General features: G+C 37.3%; 1 protein-coding gene across 11 annotated transcripts in view; it reads left to right on the top strand.

Moving 5' to 3' along the window:
- The window catches only part of PREPL (prolyl endopeptidase like), a 69837-nt gene that overhangs the window by 27460 nt on the left and 17912 nt on the right, over window positions 1–24465 (top strand). For all 11 annotated transcript variants that reach the window (XR_012003333.1, XR_012003331.1, XR_012003330.1 and 8 more), the window contains 5 exons: window positions 7357–7573; window positions 8184–8369; window positions 16914–17111; window positions 21167–21342; window positions 22674–22890. Coding sequence is in view for 6 of the 11 variants with exons in the window: in XM_072768202.1 (XP_072624303.1) it covers window positions 7357–7573; window positions 8184–8369; window positions 16914–17111; window positions 21167–21342; window positions 22674–22890 (994 nt within the window). In the remaining 5 variants the exon portion in view is untranslated. The remainder of the gene's footprint in view (window positions 1–7356; window positions 7574–8183; window positions 8370–16913; window positions 17112–21166; window positions 21343–22673; window positions 22891–24465) is intronic.

Below are 24465 nucleotides of genomic sequence, written 5' to 3'. Positions count from 1 at the left end.
CCTTTGTAATATATGGCCTTTGTAATGTTGAGTAACATTTGTTCCATATCCAGTTGTGAATGGATTTTGAATTTTGTCACATGCTTTTTCTGTATTTATTGAGATCATCATGTGATTTTTATCTTTTATTCTATTACTGTATCACATTCATTGATTTGCATATGTTTGAACTATTTTTGTATCTCAGGGATTAATTTTGAGCATGATGAATAATCTTTTCAGTGCGCTGTTGAATTAGTTTGCTTGCATTTTGTTGAGTATTTTTTATCTATATTCACCAGGGATATTGGATAGTTTTCTTATAGTGTCTTTATTTGGCTTTTGTAATGGGTAATACTGGCCTGGTAAAATGAGTTGAAAGTGTTTCCTTCTCTTTAATTTTTTTGGAATAGTTTAAAAAGGATTGATGCTAATTCTTTAAAAGTTTAGTAGAGGGATCCCTCGGTGGCTCAGCAATTTAGTGCCTGCCTTTAGCCCAGGGCGTGATCCTGGAGTCCCAGGATCAAGTCCCACATTGGGCTCCCTGTGTGGAGCCTGCTTCTCCCTCTGCCTGTGTCTCTGCTCCCCCCCCCACCGCCCCCCATGAATGAATAAATAAAATCTTTTAAAAAAAATGTTTAGTAGATTTCACCAGTGAGTCCATCTAGTCCCATAGTCCCAGGCTTTTCTTTGCTGAGAAATTTTTGATTACTAATTCATTCTCCTTATTCTTTTAAATATTTTATTTATTCATGAGAGACACAGAGAGAGACACCAAGACATAGGCAGAGAGAGAAGCAGGCTCCCTGTGTGGAGCCCAATGTGGGACTTGATTCCAGGACCCAGGGATCATGACCTGAGCCAAGGGCAGATGCCCAACCACTGAGCCACCTAGGCATCCCTCTCCTTACTCTTTATTGGGCTGTTCAAAATTTCTATTTCTTCATGATTTAATCTTGATAGGTTGTTTCTAGGAATTTATCATTTTTTCTAAGTTATTTAATTTGTTGGCATGTAATTATCCATGATAATCTTATGCTCCTTTTGATTCCATGCTATTAGCTGTAATATGTCCTCTTCCTTTCTGATTTTGAGTCTTCTTTTTTCCTTGGGTAGCTAAAAGTTTGTCGGTTTTATCTTTTCAAAAAGTGGCTCTTAGTTTTGTTCATCTTTTCTCTTGTTTTTCTGGTCTCCTTAATTTACTTCTGCTCTGATCTTTGTTCCTTTCTTCTGCTAACATTGGACTTATTTTTTGTTTTTCTAATTTTGGGGGGCATAATGTTAGATCGTTTATCTGAGATATTTCCCTTTTTTTTTTTTCCTTTTTTTTTTTTTTAAGTAGGCTCCACACCCAAGGTAGGCTTGAACTTACTACCCTGAGATCAAGAGTTGCATACTCTACCAACTAAGCCAGCCAGATGCCCCTATTTGAATCTTTTTAAGATCTATTTATTTGAGGGGCACCTGGGTGGCTCAGTCGGTTAAATGTCTGCCTTAGGCTCAGGTCATGATCCCAGGGTACTGGGATCGGGCCTTGAATCAGTCTCCCTGCTCCATAAGAAGCCTGCTCCTCCCTCTTCTTCTGCCCCTCCCCCCTGCTCATGCATTCCACCCCTGCAACTCCCCCAAATAAATGGATAAAATCTTTTTTTTAAAAAAGTAAGCCTTAAAAAAAAGAAGGTTTATTTATTTGAGAGAAAGAGTGGTGGGAAGGGGCAGAGAGAGTGAAACTTAAGCAGACTCCATGCTGAGCACAGAGCCCAGTGTGGGCCTTGAGTTCCCAATCTTGAGATTACAACCTGAGATGAAAACCAAGAGTAGTCAGAGACTTAACACTGTATCACCCAGGCACCCCAAGATATTTCTTAATGTAGGCATTTATCACTATAAACTTCCCTCTTAGAAGTACTTTTGCTGTATCCCTAAGTTTTGGTATGTTATATTGCTATCTTCATTTGTCCAAAATTGTTTTTTACTTCCATTTTTCTTTGACTCATTGCTTAATCAATGGTGTATTACTTAATTTCCATGTATTTGTGAATTTTCCAGATTTTCTCTTATGAATTACTATTGCGGTTAGAAAAGATACTTGGTATGAGTTCAGTCTTCTTTAATTTGATAATAATTGTTTTGTGACCTAACATATGATCTGTCACGGAGACTATTCCTTTTATTCTATTAATGTATAACTTAAGAAGAATGTATTCAGCTGCTGTTGAATGGAATGGTCTGTATATGTCTGTTACATCCACTTTGTCTTAAGTGTACATAGTTCAAATCCAAGTCCAACATTTTCATACTGATTTTCTGCCTGGGTGATCTCTGCATTGTTAAAATGGGGTATTATAGTCCCCTGCTATTATTGTATTGTCTATTTTTCCCTTCAGATCTGTTGGTATTTGCTTAATCCATTTAGGCGCTCTGATATTGAGTGCATATAGGCATACCTTGTTTATTGCACTTCACAAGTGCTTTTTGTTGCAGTCCTGTGTGGAGCAAGCCTATTGGCACCATTTTTTCAACAGCACTTGCTCACTTCATGTCTCTGTCACTTTATGGTAGTTATTATGATATTTCAAACTTTTTCATTATTTGCTTATGGAGAATCTGTGATCAATGATTACCACTCCCTGAAAGTTAAGATAATGATTAGCATATTTGCAACTGTTATATCTTCTTGATGAACTGACCTTTTTATAATTATATGATGACCTTCTTTTTTTTTTAATATAATGGCCTTCTTTATTTTCTGTTAACAGCTTTTGAGTTAAAGTGTATTTTTTTTAATCTGATATTAATATGGCTACTCCTGCTCTCTTTTGGTTTCTACTTGCATGAAATTCCTTTTTACATGCTCTCATCTTGAGCCTGTATGTGTCCTTGATGCCGAAGTGAATCTCGTATAGGCATTATATAGTTGGGTCTTTTTATCTGTCCATTCAACCAGTCTGTGCCATTTGATTGGAGAACTTAATCCATTAACATTTAGAGTAATCATTGATAGGTAAGAAGTTACTAATGCCATCTTATTAGTGTTTTCTAACTATTTGGTAGTTCCCATACTCCTTTCTTCCACTTTTGCTATCTTCCTTTGTGAATTTACAATTTTCTGTAATGCTATGGTTTGATTCCCTTCTTTTTATCTTTTGTATGTTTTCTGTAGGTTTTTGCTTTGTGATTACCATGACTTGTCTTCTCTTTCTAAGGAAATTTTACCTGTAAAGCCAGTTGTATTTTGACACTCATATGACCACATATCTGCCAAGTAATTGACCAAGTAATTTATCTTTTGATTACCTGTGTCATCATCAAACAAAAATAAATAGATAAAAAGTATTGAAAATAGCAAAGATAGTGTTGAAAATAAAGATCAAGCCAAGAGTAAGAGACTTGTCCTACAATCATGTATTAAAACACGTGAACCGGGATCCCTGGGTGGCGCAGCGGTTTGGCGCCTGCCTTTGGCTCAGGGCGTGATCCTGGAGACCCGGGATCGAATCCCACATCGGGCTCCTGGTGCATGGAGCCTGCTTCTCCCTCTGCCTGTGTCTCTGCCTCTCTTTCTCTCTCTGTGACTATCATAAATAAAAAAAAAAAAAATTTTAAAACACGTGAACCTACAATAGTTAATACAAATTGACAGACGTATAATAGAAACCGGAATAGATAACTCTAAAATTTATATGTATAAAAACTTATATGAAAGGGACGCCTGAGTGGCTCAGCAGTTGAGCATCTGCCTTCAGCTCAGGGCGTGATCCTGAGGTCCTGAGATCAAGTCCTGCATTGGGCTCCCTGCATGGAGCCTGCTTCTCCCTCTGCCTGTGTCTCTGCCTCTTTCTCTCTCTGTGTCTCTCATGAATAAATAAATAAAATCTTTTTAATAAATAAATAATAAAAACAACTTACAGGATAAAGAGACATCAAGACTAATGAAAAATGAATGGGTATTATTAAAGATTTATTTATTTGAGAGAGAGAATGCACTTGATGCACAAGTGGGGAAAAGGGAAAAAAGCAGACTCCCTGCTGACTGCAAAGCCCAACACAGGGCTCTATCCTAGGAACCTGAGGTCATGACCTCAGGAGAAATGAAGAATCAAGGACACCTGGGTGGCTCAGTGGTTAAGCAGCTGCCTTTGGCTCAGGTCATGATCCTGGGGTCCTGGGATCATGTCCTACATCAGACTCCCCAGAGGGACCCTGCTTCTCCCTCTGCCCATGTCCCTGCCTCTCTCTCTCTCATGAATAAATAAATAAAATATTTTTTAAAAAAAAAGAAAGAAATGAAGAGTTGGACACTTAACTGACTGAGCCACCCAGGTGCCCCTGAATGGGTATTATTTTTTAATGGTACAGGAAATAATATGTGGACAAAAATAATTTTCATCAGGATACTTGGGTGGCTCAGTCAGTTGAGCATCCCACTCTTCAATTTGGCTCAGGTCATGATATCAGGGTTGTTAGATCAAGCCCCATGTCAAGTTCCATGATGGGCATGGAGCCTGCTTAAGATTCTCTGTACCTTCCCACCCCTGCTTAAATTTTTCATCACTTTGTGTATCAGCATACATTCCTAAAAGATGTAAAGAATCAATTGATAAAACTATCCAAAACCTAGATGACATTATAAGTACCTCACTTAACTTGGATAAAATATTTCCAAAGCATAAAATCAATAGAAGAAATTACAAAGGGCACCTGGGTGGCTCAGGGGTTGAGCGGCTGCCTTTGACTCAGGTCGTGGTCCCAGGATCCTGGGATCGAGTCCCGCATCAGACTCCCTGCAGGGAGCCTGCTTCTCCCTCTGCCTGTGTCTCTGCCTCTCTGTGTGTGTCTCTCATAAATAAGTAAAAATCTTAAAAAAAAAAAAAAAAAAAAAAAGAAATTACAAAAGGTGTGACAGTATTCTTGGTTACCTAAAATATTAAACTTTTACGTCAGAAGCCATTATAAACAAAATCCAGATGGCAAAATGGGGGAAAGTATTTTCAGCAAAAGGGCAAGTTAATATCCTTAATTTATGAAGTGATGTTTATAGACTAATAATTTAAACTACATCCCAAGTTTAAAATGGACAAGGACACATCCCAGAAGAAATAACAATTGACAAACATGTTAACGACCAATACAGAAGGAATATTAGCCATGCTTGGGGTGCCTGGGTGGCTTACTCGGTTAAGCATCTGTCTTCAGCTCAGGTCATGATGGGATCGAATCCCACATCGGTCTCCTTGCTCTGCAGAGAGCCTGCTTTTCCCTCTCCTTCTACCTGTGGCTCCCCTTACTTGTGCTACCTCTACCTCTCTGTGTCAAAAATATAAATAAAATTGGGATGCCTGGGTGGCTCAGTGGTTGAGTGTCTGCCTTCAGCTCAGGGTGTAATCCTGGAGTTCTGGGATCAAGTCAGTCCCACATCAGGCTCCCTGCATGGAGCCTGCTTCTCTCTCTGCCTATGTCTCTGCCTCTTTCTGTGTCTCTCATGAATAAATAAATAAAATATTTTAAGAACATAAATAAATAAATAAATAAATAAAATCTTTTTAAAAAATTAGCCATGCTTATCTCTGTGTTGTAAGATCCAGGATTATCATTCTTCTCTGTATTTTTCAGTATTTTCAGTATGGATTAATAATAAAAATAGAGGGCACCCCAGGTGGCTCAGCAGTTTAGTGCCGCCTTCAGCCCAGGGTGTGATCCTGGAGACCTGGGATCGAGTCCCACATCGGGCTCCTTGCGTGGAGCCTGCTTCTCTTCTCCCTCTGCCTGTGTCTCTGCCTCTCTCCCTCTCTCTGTGTCTCTCATGAATAAATAAAATCTTTAAAAAATAATAATATATAAATATAGCATTTAAAGACATCCAGTCAATATGTCAGTCTGAATTAATATAATGTTCTTGGGATATCATTTGATTTATGTGTCAAGAGTCATTAAAAAGGGCAGCCCGGGTGGCTCAGCGGTTTGTGGTCCTGGAGACCAGGGATCAAGTCCCACTTCAGGCTCCCTGTATGGAATGGAGCCTGCTTCTCCCTCTGCCTGTCTGTGCCTCTCTTTCTTGTGTCTCTCATGAATAAATAAATAAATAAAATCTTTAAAAAATAAAGGTCATTAAAAATATTGTTTAATTAAATTAGCATTTCCATTATTAAGAATTTATCTCAGGGAAATAACTGTAAAGGCCAGGGAGGAGGAACTGTCTTCGTGAAGTTCTCTGTTATGTTCTCTATTATAATGAATTTATAATAATATTATAAACATTAAAATACAAAGTTTTAAAATTCTGATAATGCAGCATGATAGAATAGTAGGTAGCCATTAAAAAAATGAGCATGAAAACTAAGGTAGGGGGGTGCTGATATTATGTGAAGTCACAAATGCAGAATATGAAACTGCATCTATATTCTACTTATATCAGTTTAAAGATATGCATGAATAAAATAAGTCATGGAGATAAAAAGTACAGCATAGGGAATATACTCAATAATATTGTAATAATGTTGTATGGTAACAAATGGTAACCCCACATATATTGTGATGAACATTGAGTAATGTATATAGTTGTCTAATCACTATATTGTATGCCTGAACTAATAGGCAATTATGTATCATCTGTACTTGAATATTAATAAAAAATTAATTTAAAAGTTGGAGCAGGCAAAAAAATAAAATTTAAAAAATAAAAATAAAGTGGAGCAGGCATGCATGAAATGCAAATAAACTTGGGAAGGAAAAATAGAAAAAAATTAAAATCGTTATATTAGTTTTTTTAATGTGTTGAGATTGCAAGGGTTTTTCTTCCTATTTCTGTTTTTGTTATTTCTACTCTGTTATAAAAACTGGGAGGGAGAAAAAAGCCAACATGCACGCAGAGGAGGAACAAAGTAAACTCTGTCTCTCTTCTTCCCTACTCCTCTAAGAAGTTTATTTCCTCTTCCCAGCAAAAGCCCTGTAATTATTGTGATTAAGTGAGAGTTAGATGATGTCTACAGTTGACCGTAAGATGCAGTCAGAAAAAGTTGGATTGATGGATACACAGATAATGTGATAAAGGAAATATAGCAAAATATTGGTAATAATTGAATCTTGGTGGGTATATAGGTATTTACCTGACATTTTCAACTTTTCTATAGGTTTGAAAAATGTTCATAAGAAAATGTTAGAGAAAAAATGGTTTTGAATACCTTTGTGAAGGAATTGAGAAAAATAATAGCCAGTTTTTTTCATGTATAAGCAATATTCACTAAAAACAAGGAGTTTTTCATTTTTGTCTGCATTATAAATCAACATATGTACAACAAGCAGTGAGATGTTGTCTTTAAGGTAGCATGCCTTTGAAACTTACTGGATTTTCTTCTCTTTCTCTGTATGCGTGTGCAGCTACTTTGTTTTCCTTTATCTTACAAAAGACAGTCGTTTCCTTACCATAAATATTATGAATAAGACTACTTCTGAAGTGTGGCTAATAGATGGCCTAAGCCCTTGGGATCCACCAGTACTTATCCAGAAACGAATACATGGAGTCCTTTACTACGTTGAACATAGAGATGATGAATTATACATTCTCACTAATGTTGGCGAGCCTACAGAATTCAAGGTAATCCGGGATTCTCCGTGTACTTATTTGAGCTTTGAAAAGTGTCATACTTCCATCAACATTTCTTGCTCTAATAATTAACTGTTTTGGCATTTGGTTAAAAAATAAAGGTTTTTGGTAAAGCGTAGAAATTGATGCTACCTTCCTACCCATAACCAGTCCGATTTCTCTTCCCTTAGATATAATGCTTCTATATAATTATGCCTAAAAAGGTTAGTAAATGGAACGTACTGATCTTTACCAGTTATCAAAGCCAAACTTAATGATTCGAAAGAACAAACTTTTATAAACTCACAATTTTTATAATTTAGCAATTTGGATTGATCTCAGCTAGGCAGTTCTGATCCCAGCTAGGCTCTTGAATGCATCCCCAGTGAGCTGTTTGTCAAATGCCTTCATTCAGACACATCGGTTTGCTGTAAGGTGAGCACTAGGCCCTGCTGCCTCATCACATGAGCATTCACGTGATAACAGACACACTGCAGCTCTGGGGCGGAGTTCAGTTCTTTGGCTCTTCGTAAAACAGTGCAGATTAATACGGACTAGTTTTCTGGATGCTGTAGTTATCACATTTTGCTACCTAGATCTCTTCTGACTTTGTTTCACACAGCTCATGAGAACAGCAGCTGATACCCCTGCTATTATGAACTGGGATTTATTTTTCACAATGAAGAGAAATACGAAAGTAGTAGACCTGGATATGTTTAAGGATCACTGTGTTCTGTTCCTGAAGCACAGCAATCTGCTTTATGTTAATGTGATTGGTCTGGCTGATGATTCAGTTCGGTCTCTGAAGGTATGCTTAATTTCCAAAAGATTACTATTAATCAAAATCCATATAGCTTAGCTTAACAGAACATCAAATTTTGAATAATAGCAGTGTACTTTTTCCTGAAAAGAAGTGTAATTTAAATGACATGTAGCAGACAAGGTTTTTTCATGTTTAGGAGGTTTATTTTAGAATTATTTAGAGGACCTTGCTTTTAATAAAGTTTTACTTAAAATACTGTCTTACAGCATGAACTTTAGAAGTGTCCTATTTTTCTCTTTCCTTATCTCTGTATATCATACATCTCTACAATTTTAGGTATGCTGATAGCTCAGGCCAGCTTGACAGCTAACCAGATTCTGCTTGCTGCTCCCATCCTATAACCCCAGTAGGGATAGTAGCTGTGCCCACTATATTTCTGCCTTTATGTCTGCACCATCTTCTTTTGCCAATTTTCTTACCTGCCAAGGTTTTAAGGGAGAGGTGGCAGTGCTCCCTGCTGCAGCAGAGGTGTGATAGTGGCACATCTGCCTTCTAGGCTAACTTGGTGGTATTGCCTGTGGCTGCCAGCCAAGAAAATCTGCCTATACAAGTGAACTTGTTAAAATTGGTGAATATACCAACCTTATTGCGCCATGGTAAAGTAGCATTCACATGTAGGTCAGGTACTAGGTGCTGAAGGAAAGGGGAAAGGCTTCCATTTTCCTTGAATACATATTTTTCTATTCTTTGGGTAAAATCCAGTAGTGTGATTGCTGGATAGTAGATTACTTCTGTTTTTAACTTTTTGAGGAACCTCCATATTGTCTTCCACTGTGTCTGTACCAATTTGCATTCCTATCAACAGTGCAAAGAGGTAGGGTGCCTTTTTCTCCACATGTTGCCCAAACCAGTTGTTTCTTCTGTTTATTTTAGCCATTCTGACAGGTGTGAGGTGGCATCTCATTGTAGTTTTGATTTGTATTTTACTGATGAGTGAAAATGAACATCTTTTCATATGTCTGCTGGCCATATCTTCTTTAAGAAATGCCTGCTCATATTTTCTGCCCATTTTTAATTGGGTTATTTATTTTGGGGGGGTTGAGTTTTTTAAGTTAAATATTTTAGATATTAGCCCTTTATGGGATATGTCATTTACAAATCTCTTCTTCCATCCTGTAGGTCGCCTTTTAGCTTAGTTTCCTTTGCTGTGCAGAAGCTTATTTTGATGTAGTCCCAATTTGTTTATTTTTGCTTTTGTTTCCCTTGCCTCAGGGGACATATCTAGAATCAGGTTGTATGGCTGATATTGCCTGTACTCTCTTCTGGAATTTTTATGGTTTCAGGTCTCACAATTAGGTCTTTAATTCATTTTGAGTTTTTGTGTGTGTGTGGTGTAAGAAAGTGGTCCAATTTCATTCTTTTGTATGTAAACTGGCTGTCCAGTTTTCCCAGCACCATTTGTGGGAGTTTACGAAATTATCTTTATTCCCATTGGATATTCTTTATCTTTTTCTCAAAGATTAATTGACCATAGAGTTGGGGGTTTATTTCTGGATTTTCTATTACATTCTGTTGATTCATATGTCTGTTTTTGTGCCAATTCCATACTGTTTTGGTCACTATGGCTTTGTGATATACCTTGAAGTCCGAAATTGTGATGCCTCCAGCTTTGGTTTTCTTTTTCAAGATTGCTTTGGCTCTTTGGGGTCATTTGTGGTTGCACATAAACTTTAGGATTGTTTGTTCTGGTTCTGTAAAAAATACTGTTGGTATTTTGATAGGGATTGCACTAAATGTGTAAATTACTTTGGGTAGTACAAACATTTCAGCAATGTTTTTTCTTTCAACCCATGAGCATGAAAGGTCTTTCCATTTGTTTGTGTCCTCTCCAGTTCCTTTCATTGGTGTTTTATAGTTTTCAGAGTACAGATCTTTTACCCCTTTGGTTAGATTTATTCCTATTATTTTTGGTATAATTATAAATGGGATTGTTTCTTAATTTCTATTCTGTTCATTATTGTGTATAGAAATACAACAGGTAGCTATACATTGATTTTTGTATCCTGCAACTTTACTGAATTCATTTATCAGTTCTAGCAGGTTTTTGGTGGTATCTTTCAGATTTCCTAGTATCATATCATCTACAAATAGTGAAAATTTTCCTTCTTACCAATTTGGATGCCTTTTCTTTCTTTTCGTTGTCTGATTGCTGAGCTAGAACTTGCAGAACTCTGTTGAATAAAATGAGAGCATACTTCTTTCTGACCTTAGGGGAAAGGCTCTGTTTTCCCCATTTAAGATGACTTTAACTGTGGGTTTTTCATAAATGGCTTTTATTATGTTCCCTCTAAACCTACTCTGTTGATGGTTTTTTTTATCGTGAGTGGATGTTGTACTTTGTCAAATGCTTTTTCTGCATCTACTGAAATGATCATATGATTCTCATCCTTTCTCTTTCTAATGTACTATTATCACATTGATTGATATGTAAATATTGAACCACCCTTGCAACCCAATCCCACTTGGTTGTGGTAAATGATGTTTTTAATGTATTGTTGGATTTAGTTTGCTAGTATTGTGTTGAAGGTTTTTGCATCTATGTTCTTCAGAGATACTGACCTGTAGTTCCTTTTTTTTTGTTGGGGTCTTTAGTTTTGGTATCAAGGTAGTCCTGGCCTCATAGAATGAATTTGAAAGTTTTCCTTCGTTTCCAAGTTTTTGGAATAGTTTGAAAAGAATAGGTATTAATTCTTGCTTAAATGTTCGGTAGAATTCACCTGTGAAGCCATTTGGTCTTGGATTTTGTGTGGGGGTGGGCGGGGGGTTGTGGGGATTTTTTGTTTTTGTTTTTGTTTTTGATTACAGATTCGATTTCATTGCTGGTTACCAGTCTTTTCAAATTTTTTATTTTTCTTGTTTTGGTAGGTTATATATTTGTGGGAATTTGCCCATTTCTTGTAGGTTGTCCAATTTATTGGACAATTATTGGCATATAATTTTTCGTAATATTTTCTTATGATTTTTTTTGTATTTCTGTGGTGTTTGTTGCTATTTCTTCTCTCTCATTTGTAATTTTATTTATTTTGGGTCCTTTCTCTTTTTCTTGGTAAGTCTGGCTAGAAGTTTATCACCTGTATTGATTTCTATTTATTTTTTTTTCCACAGAGCCAGCACCTCATTTCACTGATCTATTGAGGGTGTTTTGAGGAGGTTTTGGGGTTTTATTTTTTAGTTTTTATATCACATTTCTCTTCTAATCTTTTAGTATTTCCTTCTTTCTGCTGGGCTTGTTTTTATTTTTTTAAGCTTTATTTAGGAGAGAGGGGGTGAGAGAGGGTCTCAAGCAGACTCCTCACTGAGCGCAGAGCCTGAAAGAGGGCTTGATCTCACCACCCTGATAAGATCACTACCCAACCCAAAACCAAGAGTTGGATGCTCAATCGACTCTGCCACCCAGGTGCCTAAACTTCTGCTAGTTTTAGATTTTGTTTGTTCTTTTTCTAGCTCCTTTAGGTGTAAAATTGGGTTGAGATTTTTTTATTGCTTGAGGTAAGCCTGTATTGCTATAACGTTCCCTTAGAACTGTTTTTGCTGCATCCCAAAGGTTTTGAACTCAACATTGTGTTTTCATTTGTTTCTACATAATTTTTTATTTGTTTTCTGGGTGACCCATTAATTGTTTAGGAGCATGTTATTTAACCTCCATGTAATTGTGATCTTCCCAGACTTTTTCTTGTGGTTTACTTCTAGTTCCATAACATTGAGGTCAGAAAAGAATGCATGATGTGACTTACATCTCTTTAAATTTGTTGAGGGTTGTTTTGTGGCCTAATACGTCATCTGTTTTGGTCCATGTGCATTTGAAAATATTGTGTATTTTATTTTAGGATGGAATGTCCTGAGTATATCTGTTAAATTCATCTAGTCCAGGGTGTCATTCAAAACCATGGTTTCCTTGTTGATTTTTCTCTTTAGATGATCTGTCCCTTGATGTAAGTGGGATGTGAAAGTTTCCTGTTATTATTATTATATTACCAATTAGTTCCTTTATGTTTCTTATTAACTGTTTTATGTATTTGGGTGCTCCGATGTTGGGTGCATAAATATTTATAATTATTACATCTTTTTGTTGTTTCCCCCTTATTATTATATAGTGTTCTTCGTCTCTTGTTACAGTTTTTGTTTCAAAATCTATTTTTTCCTGTGTAAGTATTGCTACTCCAGGTTTATTTTGACATCTATTTGCATGAAATGTTTCTGCATCCTCTCACTTTCAATCTGTAACTGTTTTTAGGTCTAAAATGAGCTTCCTGTGACAGCATGTAGATGGGTCTTGTTTTTTATCTATTCTGTCACCCTGTATGTTTTGATTAGAGCATTTAGTCCATCTACATTCAAAGTAATTATTGATAGGTATGTACTTATCGCCATTTTATTACTTGTGGTGGTTTATGTAGTTTTTCTCTGATCCTTTCTTCTCTTTCTCTTTCTTACTGATATATTTGGATTTCTCTTTATTCCTTGCATATTTATAAGTGGTTTTTGATATGTTTTAATACAACACTCTTCTGCATATAGCAGAAGTTTATATTTAGTTGATAGTTGTTTAAGTTTCTTTACTCCTCCCCCAAGTTTTAGGTATATGGTGTCATATTTTACATCCTTTTGAGTTCCTTGACTGATTTTTTTACAGGAATATTCATTTTTACTGTTTTTGTGTTTCCTACTGTCATACTCTTTTTTGATCTTTCTTTTCCACTCAAAGACTCCTCCTCAAGATTTCTTGCAGAGCTGGTTTAGTGGTCATGAACTCCTTGTTTTGTTTTTTTTGTTTGTTTGCCTAGAAAACTCTTTCTCTCTCCTCCTATTCTAAATGGTAGCTTTGCTAGATAGAGTATTCTTGGCTGCAAGTTTTTCCCATTCAGCACTTTTTTTTTTAAGATGTTATTTGAGAGCGACAGCACATGCATGTGTGCGCACAGGCAGAGGGAGAGGGAGGAGCAGGCTCCCCATGGAGCAGGGTGCCGGATGCAGGACTCCATCCCAGGACCCTGATGCTTAACCTGAGCCACCCACACACACACACAGTTCACACTTTAAATACATCATGTCACTCCTTCCTGACTTGGAAAATTTCTTCTGAAAAACCCACAATAACCTTATGGGATTTCCTTTGTATGCAACTGTCTTCTTTTGTCTTGCTGTTTTTAATATTTTTTCCTTATCACTATATTTTGTCATTTTAATTACAGTATATCTTGGTGTAGATCTGCTTTTGTGGATTTTTTTTTTTTTTAGATTTTATTTATTTATTCATAGAGACAGAGGGGCAGAGACACAGGCAGAGGGAGAAGCACCTCCATGCAGGGAGTCTGACATGGGACTCGATCCGGAGTCTCCAGGACCATGCCCTGGACTGAAGGTGGCGCTAAACCACTGAGCCACCTGGGCTGCCCTTTTGTGGATTTCATTGGAGGGTTATCTATGCCTCCTGGATCTGGATATCGGTTTCCTTCCCCAGATTAGGGAAGTTTTCAGCTATTATTTCTTGAAATAAATTCTCTGCCCTTTTTTCTCTTTTTTTCTGGAACTCCTTTAATTTTTTTTGGAACTCCTATAATATTAATATTAATTCTGTTTTGATGGCATCACTAAGTTCCCTAAGTCTGTTCTTGTTTTGCATAATTCTTTTTTCTCTCTTTTGCTCATCTTGATTACAGTTACTCTGTATTCCAGGTCATTAATTCTTTCCTCTGCTTCTTTCAGCCTGCTGTTCATTCATTTCATCAGGTGTGTTTCTCATTTCGTTTATTGAGCCCTTTGTCTCTTCTATGTTATTCCTTATTTCTGTTAATGGTTTCACTTATGTCTTCCATTCTTTTCTCATGTCCAGTGAGTATCCTTATGATCATTGCTTTAAACTCCATCAGGCATGTTACTTATATCTGTTTCGTTTAAGATCTCTGGCTATGACCTTGTCTTTTTATTTGGGAAAAATTCCTGTCTTCTCATTTTGTCTTAAGTCTCTGCACCTTTTTCTGTGTGTTAGGAAAGTCACCTGTGTCTCTTGTTCTTGAGAGTGGTGACTTTATGAAGAAGAGGTCCTGTAGTGCCCTGCAATGTAATTTTCCGTGTTCACCAAAGCCTGGTGCTTCCAGGAGTGTCTCCAATGGAACATCATTGTGTCTTTAATTTATTCTGTATTTCCCAATATGTTAGGCCTTGTTATAATGTTATAATGTTCTGAGTTATCAACACATGGAATCAAGTACTACATTATATACTAGGTTATACTTAAAGAAAATTTTATAGATCCGAGCCTTTCATGAACTGGGTAATACTGATTAATATGCATAGACAGTGTCAATCACAAAGAACAAAATCTTTAAGCCAAACTAAGAGTGGATTATAAAGTATTTCTGTATGTAACATCTCTGCCCAGTAGGCACTTGACTAAAAGGCTTTTTAAAACTCAATCTGAAAACAGAAATGTAAAAATCCTTAATATATTTGTCTCCTCTCCTTGGTCATCATATCATCAGTTTTTCCTGATTTTTTTTTTCACAAAAATAAGTTATGTTTTAATTGGTTATAATATTTAATTTAAGCAAATTGTGAAAAGTTTCTTGCTTTGTATTAATGTCAGTTTACAGGAGGTGTTTACATGCTTGGGCCAATTTTCTTTCAGCATGTATGTCTTAATCTTTCAGTGAAATAAATGATTTGCTGGTAGAATGCTAAAACTGAAACTGTTTCTGTCAAGTATCTAAGAAATATCTGCATATCAAAGCCAACCTAAAATTATTCTGGTGCTGTCCATTAATATACCCAGATGTTACTACAGGATTATCTCAGTAGGAAATGTGGCTTAAGGTGTCTTTGAGATGGTTAATGCTTATTTCCACATGAGCTAGATAAATTTTAAGAAGTCCATAGCCGGGATCCCTGGGTGGCGCAGCGGTGTGGTGCCTGCCTTTGGCCCGGGGCGCGATCCTGGAGACCCGGGATTGAGTCCCACATCAGGCTCCCGGTGCATGGAGCCTGCTTCTCCCTCTGTCTGTGTCTCTGCCTCTCTCTCTCTCTCTCTCTCTCTGTGACTATCATAAATAAATAAAAATTAAAAAAAAAAAAAAAGAAGTCCATAGCCTTGGAACGGTTTTGTTATGGTAAAACTTTAACCTTGGTCCCACTACTTTAAAAAATAACACCCAAGAGAGTTTTTTATTTATTGGAACCACCTGGTCTGAAAGTATGACTGCTTACAGCATGGGGCACGTGGAACTTTTTTTTTATTATTAATTTCACCAAAGAACAAAAAAAAAAAACAAACGTTTGCCTCTGTGGACTGAGGCACCATGTGCCCTCTTTCTGAAACCTGGTTACAAGGCCAGTAGCAGTGGTACTTTTTCCCGCTAAGGTCTCTGTTTACTCCATTTATGCTGCCAAACTTCGCAACTTTCACATGTCACACTCTTCTTTCCAGTTTTGTGGCTTTGCACTTAAGTAAACATTATCCTTGAACATAATCCTCAATCTGAGGACAGTCAATAAGGAAGTCTCTTTAAGAGACATTATGAATATACAACCTTATTGTGTTTTAGGAAGATAGATTCTTTGAATTAATTGCAAGACGTTTTCTGTGAACATAAGCTCTTTGGGTTTAGTTTCTACAGGTTAGATGGTGTACTCTTTATCCACATGGCCCCCCCCAACCCTTTCTGAATAGTGCCCACCAGTGACATTGCTGTGCCAAGACCTCTGATTTTCTAAGGAATTTGTTCTTTCTACAATTACTCAGGAAAAGAAAGGCAATTTTCTTTTAATGTTCTGACTCTTGGTACCATTTCTTATACTCTGTCATCTGCTTACCAGAGTTCTTTGAAAGGTGTAAGAGGGATGTTAGTGGCAGGCTTGAAACTGGACCCTGCTGCTCTGAGAGAATGAATTTTGATTCCTTTCCCTTTTTTTTCTTAAAGTTAAGAATCATAATCATAATAGCTGTGAGTCTCTCAGAGTGGAGATGCCAGGAAAGGTTTTGTTCTGCACAATGGTTAGCCTAGGAGCTAAAGTTAGAAACAAATTGTAAATGCTTTAGGGCTGCTGAGCCAGTTTGTAGCCCTGGAATAATAACTGTCATCCCTATGGCTGTCTAGGCAGCAGGGGAAGAGCTGATGGGTAAATTATTAAAAACACATGAGAGAGATTTCATGTTCTATGAGAACAGAGACCTATAGATGTTGTTGGGTTCTGGAATTAGTACTTGATTTGCTCTTTTTCTTAACCATTTTACTATCCACTGCTCAAGTTTATACCCAAAATAAACAACTTTATTAATAGAGATTTCATGTAAATCCAGATTCATAATGAACCATTTTTCTATAATTTTTCCTTAGTTTATTAGTCTTTACGTAGAGTTGTTCATTTGTTACTCAAAATATATTTGTGCTGAAATAATACTTAAAGGAGGTATTATGTATAACAGATAAAAATTAACTTGATATCCTCATCGTATTGTTTGTAGCAGACTCAGAAATTTAATTAATGATACTTAGTCTAGATAAAGAGTAAAAATAACTTTTCTTTCTTTAGCTCCCTCCTTGGGCCTGTGGATTCATAATGGATACAAATTCAGACCCAAAGAACTGTCCCTTTCAGCTTTGCTCTCCAATACGTCCCCCAAAATACTACACATACAAGTTTGCAGAAGGCAAACTGTTTGAAGAAACTGGACATGAAGACCCAATCACAAAGACTAGTCGTGTTTTACGTCTAGAAGCCAAAAGCAAGGTAAGAAGACTTTGTAATCTCACCTCTGAGCCCTCATCTATTACAGGCATGCTGTCAGGTGCTGTGCAGTTGTTGCTGGTACTGTAGTAGCATGGTTTTGTAAAGTAGATCTCACACACTCCAGCAAGGCCCAAATGATTTTTAGGGGATACATAGATTTTTTTTGTAACTTTAATATTCATATGTTTATTTTAACATGGATTAGAAAATGTATAACCAGCACATCAAGCTCTTGAGTTCACGTGTTGTTTCTATTTGAATTTTTAAAGTTGACTTAAAGAAGTAGTCAAAGTCGGTTTCTAGTTATGGCAAAAATTGTGAAGGTGGTGAGCAGTTGACCTAGAGTGAGCTAGATTTATAAAAGTCCTGCCTTTAAAAAAAATAAAAAATAATAAAAGATAAAAAATAAATCAAAGTCCTGCTTTAATTAATTAATTAATTTTTTTAAAAAAGTCCTGCCTTTGTGGAGCTTAAATCTAGTGGGGAAGGTGACCAATGAAGGAGTAATTGGCTAATGTACTGATTGCTGCAAAGGAAACTACACTGAGTACAATGGAAACAGGACACAAGGATCTTTCTCAGGCCGGAAAGATCAGTGAAGGCTTTTCTGAGGAAGTGAGGTCTCAAGTAGGATTAAGAATTAAGCTAGAACGGGGGCAGGAGGAATCCATTTTGTGTAAAGGCCCTGAATTGAGGGAGAAGTGGTATATTCAAGAAGTATAAAGGAGGGCAGCCTGGGTGGCTCAGCGGTTTAGCGCCCACCTTCAGCCCAAGGTGTGATCCTGGAGACTCGGGATCGAGTCCCTCGTCGGGCTCCCTGCACAGAGCCTGCTTCTCCCTTTGCCTGTGTTTCTGCCTCTCTTTCTCTCTCTGTGTCTCTCATGAGTAAATAAATAAAATCTTTAAAAAAAAAAAAAAAAAGAAGAAGAAGAAGAAGTATAAAGGAGGGGGCACCTCTCTGGCTCAGTCAGAAGAGCATGCAATTTTCGATATTGGGGTCATGAGTTTGAGCCCCACATTGGGTGTAGAGCTTACTTAAATGTTGTAAAATGTTTTAAAAGGTATAAAAAAGGACAATACAGCCAAAGGTTAGAGTAAAAAGAGGCAAGACCGAGGGGGGGGAGTGTAAAGTAGAAAAGAGGGGCGCCTAGGTGGCTCAGTGGGTTAAATGTCTGCCTTCAGCTCAGGTCATGATCCCAGGGTCACTGGATTAAGCCCCATGTTGGGCTCCCTGCTCAGTGGGGATCTGCTTCTCCCTCTCTGTCTGCCCTTGACTTATGCTTGCTCTCTCTCTATCTCAAATAATGAATAAAATATTTTTTTAAAAAAAGAAAGTTTGTGCAAATGAGGAATAAATTAATCAACTGTGGCCTTGGATTTAAAGAATTTTCAGACCTTAGCATATTAAAACATCAGATAATTGCACGTGCTGGCAGTGAATTATGATGACACAGCCTTTTGTCTTTGTGAATTTTTTCTTTAAACTATTAGTTTCTTTAAACTATTAGTTTTATTTAAATATATATTTTTCAGTAATAGAAAAGCAATACACACTTTTTTTTTCTTTTATTAAATTCAGTTAATTAACATATAATGTATTATTAGTTTCAGAGGTAGAGGTCCCTGATTCATCAGTCTTATATAACACCCAGTGCTCATTATATCACATGCCCTCCTAAATGCCCATCACCCAGTTACCCCACCCCCCACCCACCTTCCCTCCATTGACCCTCTGTTTGTTTCTCAGCATTAAGAATATCTCATAATTGGGACACCTGGGTGGCTCAGCGGTTGAGCGTCTGTCTGTGGCTCAGGGTGTGATCCTGCGGTCCCAGGATTGAGTCCCGTGTTGGGCTCCCTGTATGGAGCCTGCTTCTCCCTCTGCCTCTCTCTGTCTCATGAATAAGTAAATAAAATCTTTAAAAAAAAAGTCTTTCATAATTTATATCCCTCTCTTATTTTATCTTGTTTTTTCTTCTTTTCCCCTATGGCAGTAGTACACTTAGAAGAAATGCAAAAATGCCAAGTATATAAAGTTTAGACGACTGCTTTTTGGTCCCATTTGCTGTACCTCTTAGATGTAATTACTGTTTACCATTTAGTGTGTCACCATAGATTTTTGTGTTTTGTTTTTTGTCAATAGAATAGGCTTTGTTCTGCTTTAGAAATGTGGGATTATACCAGTCTATTAAAATGTTGTTGTAGTTATTATACCCCAAATGGAAAGAACAGTGAAGCCAAGTTCTTGGGGAGCCCAGGGATTCTTTATATGAATTAGAGAAGGGAGACAAGTGCTCAGTGGAATCTACTATAACTGCTTGCTTGCTTGCTTTCTTTCTTTCTTTCTTTCTTTCTTTCTTTCTTTCTTTCAAAGGTTTATTTATTAGCGCGCTAAATGTGCGTGGGTACAGGGGAAGGGCAGAGGGAGAGAGAATCTCAAGCATACTCCTGCTGAGCAGGGAGCCCACTTTGGGGCTCAATCTTAGGACCCTGAGGTTACGACCTGAGCCAAAATCAAGAGTCAGACACTTAACTGACTAAGCCACCAAGGTGCCCCACTGCTACAACTTTCCACATGCATTTTTGCACTGCTGATTAACTCAGATCCAGCTCATCACAGGACTTGCCACCAACCTCACCTCTTCCTTTTCATAAGTTTTCTTTTAAAGATTTTATTTATTCATGAGAGGCACAGAGAGAGAGAGGCAGAGACATAGGCAAAGGGAGAAGCAGCCTACCCACGGGAAGCCCGATGTGGGACTCAATCCCAAGACCCCGGGATCACGCCCTGAGCCCAAGGTAAGGTAGACAGTCAACCGCTGAGCCACCCGGGCATCCCTTTTCTTAAGTTTTCAACCAACTAGTTTTTCTCTGATTGTTGGGGAGGAGGCAGGGAGATGAAAAGACAAAGATAATTGTAGAAATTAATCTACATCGTTTTGTAAGAATAAATCTGAGAAGTGAAACTCCAGTTACACTGTCGTAGCAAGTTGAGCATCATAAGGAAGGATGAAAGATTGCCTCCTTATCTGATAATTACTCTAGTGCCTCAAAGTTAAGTTTTCACAGTAAGCATAAAAATAGGGAGAGTGGCTTGGTTATTGTTTTCCTTTTATTATTTCCTCTTATTTTATGTAGACTAGCACTATTTCACTAGTTTCTGTAAGCAGGGTGAGAACCAATTTCTCTGCCCTTTTTCTACAAAGGGAATATCAGAAATACTTCAGATTATGTTAATTTTGTCCAGGGAATGCCTAGTTTCAATCGGTTTGCAATTAATGAACGTGAACTCAACTGGGGAATAGTTAACCTGTCCTAAAGTAATTAAGATTACTTACTTAAGCCACTTTTAAACATTTTAAAAAATAAAGGTAGACCTTTGAAGAGTATAAGGATGTATGTCAGTTGGGGTAAGAAATTCTGATGCTAATGGTTGAGGACTCTGCTTACAGAGGTCAGAAAACTTGGCTGTTAAAACTTCTTCAGTCAGCATGTTTATAAATACTCAAAGATGAGAAATGTCACTATCTGGCTCTAGGTATAGGAAAAATGCTGTGCTGGTATATCTAACCTTGATAGGTATATTTTGACTTTGACTTGACGGAAGAAAATTACAGTAATGGTAGTAGTGAAGAACCCCTTAAAATCACTTTACTGTCATGAAAAGCTACATTTAATAAACTCTTTTCAAGCCAGAGTCTTATTGTTCTTTTCTGAATAATATTATAGGTCAGTAGTACAGCTGAAAATGGGGATGAACCATGATGTATTTTTAAAGACCATAACTCTTGTCTTTATTATGGTTGTTTATTTTTATTTATTTTTGTTGTGGTTGTTATTTTTAAGTAATTTCTATACCCAAAGTCCTACACCCATAGGACTCAACTCACAACCCCGAGATCAGGAGTCACATGTTCCACCAACTGAGCCAACCAGGCACCCCTCTGTTACCTTAATTAAATGAAGTTTGTGCTCAACATCAATAAGGCATAAAGTTAGGGATAAACTGTTTTAAAAGACTCTTACTTACATGCATAGTAACTCTTAATTTTCAGGATGGAAAATCAGTGCCAATGACCATTTTCCACAAGACAGATTCTGAGGACTTGCAGAAGAAACCTCTCCTGGTACATGTGTATGGAGCTTATGGAATGGATTTAAAAATGAATTTCAGACCTGAAAGACGGGTATTGGTGGACGATGGGTGGATATTAGCATATTGCCATGTTCGGTGAGTCAGCAACATTTTACCTGGCGTATGAGTGCCAGAGCATTGTGACAGATGTCCAGCATAAAGTCTATCAGGGAGCAAAGTTTATTTTCTCATTTGTGTTATTAAATTTATGTATTCCTAAGCATGTGCTAGTGGAAGTGAATTTAACAGACTAGTTGATATCTAAAAAGCAAAAGGGTAGATTTTTAAGATCTTGTACCAGATTTGTAGAGTTGACATACCAGTCTGTGTATTATCTTAGTAATGTTATTATTTCCTTTTTTTTTCTAGAGTTTAGTTTTTTCTAAAATAGTCTCTCAAACTAGATCCTTTTTTCCACTCTAACTTCATTTTATTTTCACTATTTTCAAGACACAAATACTATTTTATGTTTCTGCTTAAAATCCTTCTCTACCTTTCCACCTTTGAAATAAAATCCAAACTCTTCAGTGTAGTATTTTAACATCCTTATAACCTGGTTTATCTCTGTAGTAATAGCTGTGAATACTGCCCAAATGCGTCCTGCACTGTAGCCTTATTACATCCTTTCACCTGATAAACTCTTTCCCTTTTGTGCCTTTGCACCTGCCATGTCTTGATGTTTCCCCCTTCTTTGCACTCTGGGAACTCATATTCTTCCTCTAAGACGTGGCTTACATTTCATCTCCTCCTCAAGCATTTGTTTTAGGAAGTATATACCTCTCACCTAACAGGTGGATGTTCTTCCTGCTGCTTCTTTGATAACTTTAAATACCCTGTGTAAAAGCAGCAACCACATTGCTTGGCAGCTCTTTTCTTTACCCCCAAACTTATAATCTTCAGGGCAGATTTTTGCTTTTGTATATTTATAAGGCCGGCATTTAGCACAATGCCTGGTATACAGTAGGAGGTACCCAAAACGTATTTGTTTAGGGGTGTGTGACTGGCTCAGTTGGAGCAGCATAAGTTCAAGCCCTACATTGTGCTTGAGGCCATAAATTCAAGCCCTACATTGCATGTAGAACCTACTTTTTAAATGAATGAATAAAAAAATGACAGTGACTTATTTTTAAGACATTTATGAAATCCATTTTTGACTGTCTATATCAGAGATTGGCAAACCTTTTCTCTAAAAAAACTGAATAGTAAATATTTCAGGCTTTATAGGCCACATATGGTCTCTATTGTATATTCTTGGTGGTGGTTGTTGTTTTCTCCCAACCTTTAAAGATCATTCTTAGCTCTAAGGCCATTTAAGGGGGGGAAAAACAGACCTCTGAGTAAATATTTGCCCACCAGCTACAGTTTGCTGACCCTGACTTATTAATATGTTTGCCCCACTAAAAAAATTTTTTGCCCTTTAATTTCAGAGGTGGTGGTGAGTTAGGCCTCCAGTGGCACGCTGATGGCCGTCTAACTAAAAAACTCAATGGCCTTGCTGACTTAGAGGCTTGCATTAAGACGCTTCATGGCCAAGGCTTTTCTCAGCCAAGTCTAACAACCCTGACTGCTTTCAGTGCTGGAGGGGTGCTTGTGGGAGCATTGTGTAATTCTAATCCAGAGCTGCTGAGAGCTGTGACTTTGGAGGTGAGTATACTCTGTTCTCTACTATGTACAGAGTGGGAAGGCATGAAGCCATAAGCTACTCTGAAAAATATTTCTGTTCCAGTTTTACCATAACACAGGAGTGTAGCAAAGCCTTTAAATTTTAAACACAGAATTGGAGCTCTATTCTAAACTTCTTTTACTCTAATTACTTCTCCTTTATTTATCCTTTCTTCCATTGAAAGATATTAATGGCTGTTCTCATTAGTTATTTCTTATTTCTAAAAACATTTAGAATTGCTAGAAAAGAGAGCATATGTGATTCACTAGTTCCAGGGAATCAGGCAGAGGACACTGCAACTCCGGAGTCCACGAAATCCTTTGACTATATTATATTGCCCATGAGCATTTCAGTACTAGATGTAGAGGCTCTCTATTTTTAGATACTCCATTCATAAAGGTCTTTAAGTGGGTGGTTTTTCTATATTGTAATTTAAATATTTTGTTTTGACCTTAAAAGTCTCCACGGTTGACCCTTGAACAACATGGGGGTTAGAGACACCAAACACCTCCCCTGCCGCCCCCAGTCCAAAATCCATGTATAACTTTGGACTCTGCAAAAACTTAACAGCCTGCCATTGACCAGAAACCTTACCAATAATATAAACAGTTGATTAACACATATTTTATATGGTCTATAAATTATATACTGTGTTCTTAAAAATAAGCTAGAGAAAAGATGTTAAGATGATCATAAGAAAAATACATTTGGGGCAGCCTTGTTGGCGCAGTGGTTTAGCGCCACCTGCAGCCCAGGGTATGATCCTGGAGACCCGGGATCAAGTCCCATGTCGGGCTCCCTGCATAGAGCCTGCATCTCCCTTTGCCTGTGTCTCTGCCTCTCTCTCTCTCTGTGTCTCTCATGAATAAATAAATAAAATCTTAAAAAAGAAAAAAAGAAAAATACATTTGTTTATATAGTACCATATGTATACTTAAAAAAAAAAATCCAGGTGTGGGACGCCTGGTTGGCCCGTGGTTGAGCATCTGCTTTTGGCTCAGGTCCTGATTCTGGGATCCTGGGATCACATCCCACATCAGGCTCCCTGCAGGGAGCCTGCTTCTCCCTCTGTCTGTGTCTCTGCCTGTCTCTCTGTGTCTTTCATGAATAAATAAAATAAAATCTTTAAAAAAAAAAAAAAGTGTAAGGGGTCTTCCATAGTTTAAACCTATGTCTTTCAAGGGTCAACTGTATAATCTTTTCCTGGTGTCCGAAATTTAGAAGTATTATAGCCACTTGTTTCACTTTCATCATTTTGCTCCTGGTCAGACTCTAGAAAAGAAGAGCTGGGATGGAGAGAGTAAATTATTTTAGGTTTCTTTTATGGGGTATACACTCTAGGCTTCTCTTATTAAGTGTTAAATAATCCTGATCTACAAATCTACTTTTTTAGGTAGAAATAAATGCTAAGTACAGAGGGAAGAAAACCTATATACAAAGATAGTAAGTTTCTTACAATATAAAAAAAAAAAATACAGCTGATCTTTGATTTTAGAAATTAGAAAGGAAATCATCAGAAATGTGTGTATAAGAGTATTTACCCCATGTTGCTTGTA

This window comes from Canis lupus, chromosome 11 (assembly GCF_048164855.1).
Source record: "Canis lupus baileyi chromosome 11, mCanLup2.hap1, whole genome shotgun sequence".
NCBI lineage: Eukaryota > Metazoa > Chordata > Mammalia > Carnivora > Canidae > Canis > Canis lupus.
The sequence above is the reverse complement of the archived record's forward strand: the minus strand, read 5'-3'. Positions and strand labels throughout refer to the sequence as shown.